The sequence below is a fragment of the Sesamum indicum genome, linkage group LG2, assembly GCF_000512975.1.
Source record: "Sesamum indicum cultivar Zhongzhi No. 13 linkage group LG2, S_indicum_v1.0, whole genome shotgun sequence".
In the NCBI taxonomy this organism is placed as follows: Eukaryota; Viridiplantae; Streptophyta; class Magnoliopsida; order Lamiales; family Pedaliaceae; genus Sesamum; species Sesamum indicum.
The window spans coordinates 9,292,491-9,303,295 of NC_026146.1; the positions used below are offsets into that span (position 1 = coordinate 9,292,491).

Below are 10,805 nucleotides of genomic sequence, written 5' to 3' on the forward strand. Positions count from 1 at the left end.
ATTTTTTAAATGTTTAAGATAATATTTTAATCCTACATCTTTTTGTTTCGCAATTCCAGTTATTTTTTTCACCAAAATTCACCATTCACACCGGAAAGATGCGTGTGCATTTTACATGACCTTTTATAATTAGGGGTACTGCTTACTTGCTAATTTTGCCTACAGTTTATCCTTTAACATCTTAAATTAGTATTTTGGTCCTACATCTATTTTATTTTTGTAATTTTAGTAATTTTTTTGCTGAAATTCACCCTTCTCGAAAGTCAAGGTGAACAAAGGAGTGTAATCCCAAAAATTAAATAAATGTAAGATCAAAATGCTAACATAGAAAGTTCAAGGATGGCAACATCAAATAACGTAAGTTACGGAATAAAAAATATATTAAAAATTGTTTATAAAAAAATCAATTCTCTATCATACATATGTAGCTAATTATTTAAAATCATTCGTGTAATATAGAAACTAAGGAAATTAATAAGCGAGCACATAATTTATACAATAATCATTCTCATTTGATATTACAATTTAGTCAAATAAAGTATTTAATAAAAGCACCTATTTCCTGAATAATGTTTTCACTGAAAGACGAAGAATTATGTACACAACAAAAATTGTTTTAAAGCCTTACATGGTACCATTTATGTTGAAAATGATCATGCTAGAGAGTGTTTTCATGAATCCATCTATCGAACATGACAAAGCTTTCCTTGGGTCTGTATTCTGGATTTGTATGGCCACCTCCCTAGAAAATCCATAAAGTAAAGATAAATGAAAATTTTTGTAACCTTTTGAAAGTATGAGAAATTAATCAAAAAAAAGTTCAAATGATTATCGATTAACAATCAATCATTTCGAATATCAGGAAGCTTGATGCTATTCATATGGTTAGTAGTTAAAATTGAATGTGAACTGGAAGGTCGTAATGAATGATCTAATATTCGATTCGGCAATATTATCATAGTTCACATGTAAATATTTTATGTATGTTGTTACTTCTATTTCTATTCCAGATGTTTTGTGATATAACGTCATAGGAGTATAATTGCAAAAAAAACACAAATGAAAAATTAAGAATATATAGAAACAACAGATACTGAATAGAAAGCAGATATTACCAATGAGATTCAGACGAATAAAATGAAGAATCAAACTACAAATATGAATCAAATTTTGCAGCGCAAGGGTAGGAATTAACATTTGTATATAATAATGCATGAAAATGAAAACTTAATGAACGAAAACATTACCTCAAATGGGCATGACAAGTTTAAAATATGACCGATATAATTGTAGGACCGTAAAATATAAATATTAATGGTACTAACAAACTAAAAATCTTGCAAGTAAAAAACAATCAATCTTATTAAATTAGAATTGATTATAAACATTTCAAAATAAATGACTTTAACAAATCAATTCTGGGTTAATATTAGATAATTTTTTGTGTATTGCCTTTTGTTACCTTTGTATTAGCTTTAAATTTATGTTTATACACGCGTGAACTTTCTAGTCTTGTAATATTAAACTGTGTCTATGTTTAAGCACATAAATATTTTGATTAATATTTCTTCAAGACAAAATGAATGTAACTTAATGACTACTATGATAAGTATATTATTATTACAATTAAAAGTATTTTACATCATTCTAATGATTTTACCTTCTTCATTAGTTATTATAATATTCTATGATAAAGATTAAGATCTTTCTTAATTAGTGAAACTTTTATTTTACATTCTATAAAAATTCAATGTATTTTATGAAACTGAATGTTTACATCCAGCACGCGTTTGTATCACTAGTTTAGAAAAAGAAAGAATAGAATTAATACAAAAAATATACATATACAAATTCCTTACCTTGATAGTGGCATATGTGAGTTCGTAATCTCCTTGTGCATACTGCATAGTGTATCTTTAAAATAAAAAAAAAAAGTGTGAGTATCAGTAAATTAACTTGAACAATTTAGATGATTAGAGGGTAGACTTGTAAAATTAAAGATATTAAATGGGGCTTCAGTTCAAGAACCAACCCTCCAATTTGATTTCCAACAAACCACGGTCTCCAATCACTTTTAATTGGTACTTTCAAGGATTCTATCCATTTTTCAGTGGATATATGAGGGGCCATCATGTCGTGATCACCACTGCCAAAATATCAATCACAATAAAGTATAAAAATAGTAATATTTTAATAAATATATTTATCAGAAGAAAATGTACGGATAAGAAATTAAATAATAGTAATTTACCTGAAAATCAAAACTCGAGCACTTTTATGTGTGAACTTCTGGTGATAGCCTACGGTCCTTTTAACATTATTTATGTAAGGAATAATCCCGCTTGGACCAGGTGTACTATTAGCAATGCTTTGATTGCATCTCACCCATTGTTTTATTGTTCCCTGTTCAATATTTTTATCAAATTATATCCTAAACATATTGAGGATAGACTTATGTGTTCACTTAATTGATTAGTATACCTCACGAATATTAAGAGCTTTCTGAGCATACTTGTCATTTGCCCATGTATGGGCAAGGCGAACATTATCTTCCTACATGCCATAGAACAATAATCACTTGAAATAAAACAAATAATGTAAAAGAAAACCAAAAAATAAGCCTTTGAGAGCGAGAGAATATTACTCGACACCATTCTTTTTTCCCAGCAACAACTACCGATTGTAGAAAATTTATAGAATTTTCTTCAAAAGACATATACCACGACAAGACATCTTGTTTCTTTGCCAACGAGTCTTCACACCACGGATCTAAGATTTGGGCCTTGGCAATTCGATCAAGACACTACATGCATATCGAATTAATACAAAGTAGTTAGTTAGGCATATAACTAATCTTGATGAGCTATTGTAATATATATATATATATATATATATATACATATTAGACAAAACTTAAGTGATGATATTAAAATTGTCATTGATTATATATATTCAGTGACAAGATTTTTATTTTTTTTAATAAAATGTTGTTTATAACTTTACTAGACAATATTTAAGTGATAATATTGAAATTATCACTAATTATGTGCATTAAGTGACCAAAAATTTTACTAGTGACAATTAGTGAGAACAAAATTGTGCATAAAGTTATCATATAAATAATTAATAATTTATATAACGGTAATGTAGTTACATTAAAAATGATTGTATTTTATTTGTTTGTCACTAAGTTGTTACAATAATAAAGCATTGCTAGTTGTCTATCGTGATAATTAATCTACAACTCACATCCATAACAATTACAATGTAACAAGTTTAAAATTATTGTCACTTATGATGTATCTTTAGTGACTATTTTAAAATTGTCACTTAATATTTTCTGATCATTTGTTTCTTTTTCTTTTTTTTTGGTAGTGAGTTATGGTTCAGGAAAGCTAATTAGAGTTCTCCATGCTTACCTGATTTATTCTGTCGAGGTCATTTAGACATAAATCATTATCTGAATCAACATTCAGGTAGTTCCCATGACAATTAACTTTTGCTGACTGAAAAAACAACACCAAAAATTGTTATCAGAAGGTTGTTAATTAACTTGAAGAGTTTCCTTCTCATAATTTTGATATTATATTGTCACAACATGAAAACTTGCACAAACTTTTCTTGTCAAAAATATTATAGAAGCAGGGAAAATGAGATTGCCTGATATAATTTATCTGACAAGAGTCCCATTTGGTGAGCGTATGGTATTCTTTCGTTAAGGTCGGCGAACACATCGGTAATAGGATTTCCTATTCCATAACCCTACTTCCAATTCCACAAATATAAGAGGAATTAAGTTTCTTTATATAAACAAGTAATCTCAATTGAAACAAAAAACTTTTAAAAGAAACTAAAGTTTTCTAGGTTCTTTACAGACTATACCTTCATATTTAACACAGGTTTATCCCCTGTTTCAATACCTATCAAATGAAACAAGGGAATTATATCAGCACATATTCTTAATAGTTTTTTTTTTTCTTTTGGTGCTCACACATAATTTTTTTTTTCTTTTTATCTTCTCTCTTAATTTTGTAAAATATGAAACTATATATAATTAAAACCGATGAAATGCGTTAGGTGTAGATCATAAACTACCATTATACACTTCGTTGACAACAAGAGGAAGAACGATGCCAGAATAAGATTCACCAAAAATGTAGAGTGGATTCTCCAGATATTTGGGGTGATCTATAAGCCACTGCAACCCAACAATGAAGCAATTTTAGTACACGAAAGATATATTATTATCATAATGTACTCAATTTAAATAGAAATTATTTTGCATTATCTTCTCACCTTTTTGAGGAAGTCATAACAGAGTCTTGCTGACAATGTATCGTTTGCAAGGAAACCTTCCAAAGTTTTTGCATAAGAAAATCCAGTACCCGCAGGTTGATCAATAAACAAAATGTTGGCAGCCTATAAATTTAAAATGACACAATTCATATTATAGTGTACTCACATCTCATAAGCGGCATAAAACTTAAATAATATCCTCTTCATAATTATTGCTCTAGTTATAATGACTACATAGCAAGATAGAAGATATTATACCTTTGTCCAAGCATACTCATTTAACTTCAATGCTACTGAACCCCCTTTGCTATTCGCATAGTCGAGCATAAAGGTACCTACACCAAAATGTGAATATAAGTTTGTGTAATGCAGAAATGTTTTTATTCAATTAATTTTACCTATCAATATGGCGTCAATTAATTAGATTGATTCCAAATGAACTAATCAATTATAAATTTAGATTCCAATCTCTATGATCATATATTCCTATAGTATGCACATTGGGTAATTGTTGAGTTAGATTGAGAAAGTCTGGTATAGATTATTGAGTCAATAAGAGGGCATTAATTGGACATTAACGATCATTTAGACGTAAACTTACAGGAAAGGAAATCGAGTAGCAAACTTCTTGGCTATCATGGCATGTGATACAGAGACTACTCAAAGTTTTCCAGCAGGACAATATTTCTCATGGATTCTTACTTATATTAAGGCTAGACAAACAAAATACACGTAGTTTTAGATTTAAACAAGTGTTAGGGAGTAGTACTTCTCCTATAAATTTTCAGCACTGTATTTAATGTATTAAAATCTCGTTCACATATCTTTGGTTAATAAATATGTAGGGGTCCACCAAACCCTTTGTCTAGCAACACATCTAGGGTTTACTAAAAGAAAAAAGAACCATTATGTCACAAAGATGATAACTCTCACAAAATAGTGATACAACTAGCATAAGAATAATCATTATGACTACTGGTACATATATATTAGGATTAAATTTATTTTTGATTTTGTGATTTAAGTCATTTGGTATTTTTCGTCTTTAAACTTTTTAGGGCAGCATTTTGATCTTACTTCTTTTTAATTTTCACGACATCAGTCCTTTTGTTTGTCGAAGTTCACCTCCACCGACAAGAAGGGTGAAATCCGATGACAAAAAGACTGAAATCAATAAAATTAAAAAGATACAGAACCAAAAATGCGCTGCTATCTTGAAAAATAAAAAAATACTGGTAGAAATAGCCACTTGGAACAAAAACCCCAATATTAAAATATCACGTGAGAAGCATATACATTTTTCCTTCCAGAAGAGTGAACTTCGGTTGAAAAATGACTAAAATCATGAAAATTAAAAACACCAAATAATTCAAAGTTAAGCCTAAATATTTAATGTACATGCATTGTCAGTTTGTCACGCCACCTTTTATGAGAAATGCCTAGTGCAACAAAGTATGGAACTGAAATTTGTAATGTCTAGCTTACTTGATGAATAGACTATATACCATTTAACAATTGGGACAAAAAGGTACAATTCTTATCATTATTAAATTTGTTAAAATCGCTATTGCGGCGAATAGAAACTTTTATTACATAATGCATATACTAATTATGATTTCAAATTTTCACTAATATTCCTTTTTCTTATATTGCATGAGCATAAACTTCTCAAAAAATATTAAATTCACATAGAATGCCAAAATTGAAATCCTAATAAATATTAAGATATTTTTGGTCTTTACGACAAGAGATTATCAAAATAACACTAAAAATGAAGACATTAAATAGAAATCCAATACATTGTAAAATTTTAATATATATTTTACAACATTCAGTAGGAATATATTCATTCTATTAATGCATGAGTCTACATTACGTAATTTGTTAATAATAAATAATTCTTAAAGATTTACGTATTTAAATATATTTCATTTTATTTACAGTTTAAATAGAAGAAACCCTCTCTTTATATTTAATTAAAAGATAAAATCTAAGCATATAATAGTCTTGTATTATTTTTGTATCTTTAGATGTAACAATGATTCTTTGCTTTTTACTTAATCGAGCAAGATATATATCACTTATTAAAATTATTTTACTCTTAGTCTTATAATCGTCAATAATGAATTTTTACTCTTAATAATGTTAGGTTTTTTAATATGTTCTGATAAAATATTCATGTTGTTCATATTAAATCCAAATAACAACTTTTTAATACAATTTATAATTCACTATAAACAATATAAACTAATAAAAGTACCATCTTGAAATGCCAAAACTTAAGCATTTTATTTCAATTAAAAAATATCTTATGCTCGTGCATTTTTTTTATGAAAGTTACATTATTTTGTCAAAATGCATGGAGTATATCAAATTTATACTAACTTAAACTGAATGGAACTCAGCGAATTTTAATCATGAAAAATCGAAGCTGGATTAGATAGAATATCCAACCCCTGGCTGATAAAGATGGCCTAAGTAGTTAATAATGTTATAAAAATTATGGCACAAATGACCTTTTAAATGGTAGGCCACCTAGAGGCCCACTAACTGCCCCACTACCCGACTCGATCCACCACCTGACCCGACCCAGTTTTCTTACCTATTTAAACCTAACCCTAATCTTAACTCTCTCATTTTTTCTCTCCCTCTCTCCTCTGCTCTATCTGCTCTGTCTCTCTCTCCCTAATGTTTTTCGACTAATTCTTTTTTCTTTCTTCACCACGGGAAATGGTGGTGGCTTTCGAAAGCCAACTCAATGACTTTTGGAAAGCCACCAAAGCATTCCTTTTCCACCGTCTTTTCACCCCTTTAAAAGTGGTTTTTCCCATCGGCTAAGGACAATCGGTTCTTCTACCTCTCTAACCTTTCCACTCTCAAAAAGTTCTGTGTGAACTAACTGGTAGGTCTCTGTGACCATGTTTGTGAGAGATCTCCGTGATCGGAAGTTGTGGTGTTGTTCGGTGGTGGTGCAACCGTGGGTAGGTTATTTGTGGGTGCGGTACCTTGTGACCGTGTTTCCTTATTTTCGGTTTCGATCTGACTATTCTGAGCCTATCTCATCTTTACAGTGTTGTTCTTTATTATTTCTGTTTATTATCATTATTTGGGATTTGTAATATTGGCCTGTAATTATTTAAAGAGTTTCGTACTTCATTTATGTAATAGTTGGTTAGGTTATTTTGAAAAGAATTACCATGAATGGGTTGTCTCCTCTCTTAAACAAAAAATAGGGATGAAAATATAATTAACTGGAAAAATATTCATGTAATGCATGTGAGCACGAATTCGAATACAATCGTACACTATATACACAAAAGAGTCTAAATTTAGTAAAGAGATGATTAATATTGTTTGAAAGTGTCTTTATACTATTAAAAAACAAAGGCGTACAACTTATGGTAACATTTATATAAAAAAAGAAAAAATTGAATAACCCCTTTGCCTTCGACATGTTGTTCACCTAAGTAATTATTGCCGAACTAATTTTGTGTTTTGATTATTATATATATATATATATATATATATATATATATATATATATATATATATATATATATATATATATATATATATATATATATATATATATATATATATATATATATATATATATATTCATATTTATTAACTGTAAGAGCTCAAATATTTAATTACCGCTTATTTATTTTCTTTGCGGTCAGAACAACACTCAATTTTTGGTGTGCTGGGCTTTGGGAGAAATAAATCTAGAGTGTTGGACTTCTTAAAATATCTTATAAAATGTTTGAAACCTTATAAATTTTAAATATTTATTTAGCTAATTTCTTTTAAAGAGTTTATAAAATTTTAAAATAAAATGTTTTGAATTTTTCAAACTCTATACAAAAAAGCTACCTTTTTTATTTTTTTTATAAGATCTTATAAGCTATGTAAATTAATATATTATAAGACAAAAAATTAGGTAATAATTCGTTATTTTTTTTGTTATTGTAAAAAGATTATCTATTAAATTTTTATTTGAAATTAAACTAATATGTATTATTTTAAATGCATTTTAGAATTTTTTAACACAAAATATATAGAAGTAACAACTCTTTTTATTCCAATGGTATCATATCCATTTTAGTTATTTTACCAATTAAGACTAGGGGTGGCAATGGGGGTGGGGTTTAAGTGGACCTCAGACCCGCAGGACCCCAGAACCGCCCTGATATAAAACCCGGCGGGGTGGTCTAGCCCAGTATACCCAGATATTTTTATATTTTTATTTATTTTATAAATATATATATATATATATAATGAAGAAAATTTACGATATCAATTATAAATAAAATTATTCATGGCTTAACTCAAATGTTCAAATCCAAAAAGTAAATTTTCAAGCATAAATGAATTATTCATAAAAATAATCCAAACAATTTATAGCAACTATACATTGCTAACAACTTCTTCATTTTCGTCCTCGTTAAGTATTGTGGGATAATTTTTAATATATCATTTTTTGAATAAATATCTAATAATAAACAAATAAATGATATAATATTTTATTAGTATTTATTCCACCAAGATAAAGTAAACCAATATATATATATATATATATATGTTAGTTATGATACCGGGGCAGGTCCCGGGGTCCGCTTGTAATTTTTTGGACCCAAATCCGCCACATACAGGCCGAGTTTTGTCGGGTTCGGGTCTTATTTTCACCCCTATTAAAGATCTTATTATGCCAAGTACCCTAATATCTTATAAGATGTGTAACGCATCTTGTAAGTTTTAACATGTTATTTTATTCAAATACTTTAATTTTTTTTGTTTTAAAAAAATGATCCAACATCTTATAAGCTCCTAAAATACTTTATAAGATGTGGGAGCTTATCAAATATTTTAAAAAAGCTTAGCCGTTTAGCTTGAGACTACTAATCATTTTGACTCTTGTACTTAGTAAACAAGAGACTAATCCACAACACACAAGCTAAGTATGAAAATTAATCGTAAATTGTGAAAGTGAAGAACACATTAAGGTGGCGGAAGTTAAGTGCTTCTCTTTCAAAAACGTTGATGTATTATTTTTACTTTATTTTTCTATTTTCTTTTTTTTTTTTTCCATTCAGAGGATTTGTGCCTGTTTTAATTTTTTGCTTAAATACATATTTAGTTCTATAACTTAGGGTATGATGTTTTCGTTTTTAACTTTTTAGAATAGTATTTTGGTCCTGCAACTTTTTAATGTTTGTTAGAATAGTATTTTGGTCCTGCATCTTTTTAATTTTTGTCATTTCAATTTTTTTTTTGTTGGAGTTTCACACTTCTTGTCGGAAAAATGTATATGCATCATACACGATTTTTCAAAATTGGGGCTACTATTCCTATTGCTCTTTTTTACTAGCATTTTTGTTCTTTAACTTTTTTGTCCAACATATCTTTTTAATTTTTTCAATTTTAATCTTTTTTTTTTCGTCACAGCCAGAAAATAACTAAAATAGCAAAAATTAGAAAGATGTTGGATTAAAATATTAACTTAAAAAATTTAAAAAGAAAACAATAAATAATCTAAATTAGAGGACCAAAATACATTTACCCCATTCATTTTTTTATGGGGTTTGGGGGGGAGGTAGCTTGAAATCTACAAAACAAAGTACAAAAGCTAGTAGTATAATAAATCTACAAAACCAAGTACAAAAGCTATATATAAAAAACGTACCCATTTCTAGTAAAATGGTGGAAAGACCAGTACAACCAGGGCCCCCAGTCATCCAAAGTAACAAGGGATCCTTTTCAGGATTGCTTTCAGACTCAAAGAAGAAGTAGAAAAGTTGGACCTCCTCGTTTACTCCCACGCCGATATACCTAATTTATCAATAAGATGAACACATCAAAGCAAAAAAGGCAAATAATGGGATAAAAACAAAAGAAATATGGGAAAATTACCCGGTTTCAAATTTGTTGGGAAGTTTATCGGGCAAACCAGGCAGACTTTCGACCAAATGCTGTGCCAAAACTGCGCTGCTGGAGCAAAGAATCACTAGCGGAAACAGCAATAGCTTGAGAGAGAGCAACTTCATTGTAGCAATGCGGTCTGAGGTGTTGTGACTGTTTCATGAAAACGAAAATGGACTTCTCATCATATATGCAAAGAGACAGAGAAAATATCGTTCAGACTTGTGTGTACAAAATGAAGCCCGTGCAAATTAAAAATAAAACCCTATCCAAAACCTTATCATGTTTGTATTTTCATTACTTGGGGTTTTCAAAAGGTAATGAGTTATCTATGTACTGAATTCACCCACTATATATTATTAGAATGGGTAAACAATAATAATTCACCTCAAATTTGACATAATTATAAATATTTGATTATTAAGTTATTAGTATTTTTTTATTTGTAATGACTAACCAACAATTAGCCAGTTTCGTTAATTTTTGTTAGGTTTTTATTCATTTTTGCGATGTACTAATCAAAACTCCCTCGGGCTATTAATTGTAATTTTTCCAGTCCCGCTAAACAGTTTGCCCCACATACGTTT

General features: G+C 28.9%; 1 protein-coding gene across 1 annotated transcript; it reads right to left on the bottom strand.

The window, feature by feature from the left end:
• Positions 490-10,449, bottom strand: LOC105155652 (serine carboxypeptidase-like 18). Its single transcript, XM_011071556.2, has 14 exons — positions 10,210-10,449; positions 9,983-10,128; positions 4,555-4,631; positions 4,297-4,419; positions 4,096-4,198; positions 3,883-3,920; positions 3,661-3,762; positions 3,420-3,506; positions 2,645-2,803; positions 2,482-2,553; positions 2,252-2,403; positions 2,033-2,146; positions 1,860-1,914; positions 490-742 (listed from the first exon to the last, which is right to left on the bottom strand). The coding sequence occupies exons 1-14, from the start codon at positions 10,341-10,343 to the stop codon at positions 659-661; spliced, it is 1,446 nt and encodes a 481-aa protein (XP_011069858.1). The 5' UTR covers positions 10,344-10,449; the 3' UTR covers positions 490-658.

Bases quoted from the DNA above. Each gene is read 5' to 3' on its own strand.
- LOC105155652 (XM_011071556.2), bottom strand. From the start codon at position 10,343: ATGAAGTTGCTCTCTCTCAAGCTATTGCTGTTTCCGCTAGTGATTCTT. The intron at 2,554-2,644 runs GTAATATTCTCT...TATGGCATGTAG, and splicing joins GGAAAAAAGAATGGTGTCGA to GAAGATAATGTTCGCCTTGC. The intron at 743-1,859 runs GTAAGGAATTTG...TGGATTTTCTAG, and splicing joins TCACATATGCCACTATCAAG to GGAGGTGGCCATACAAATCC.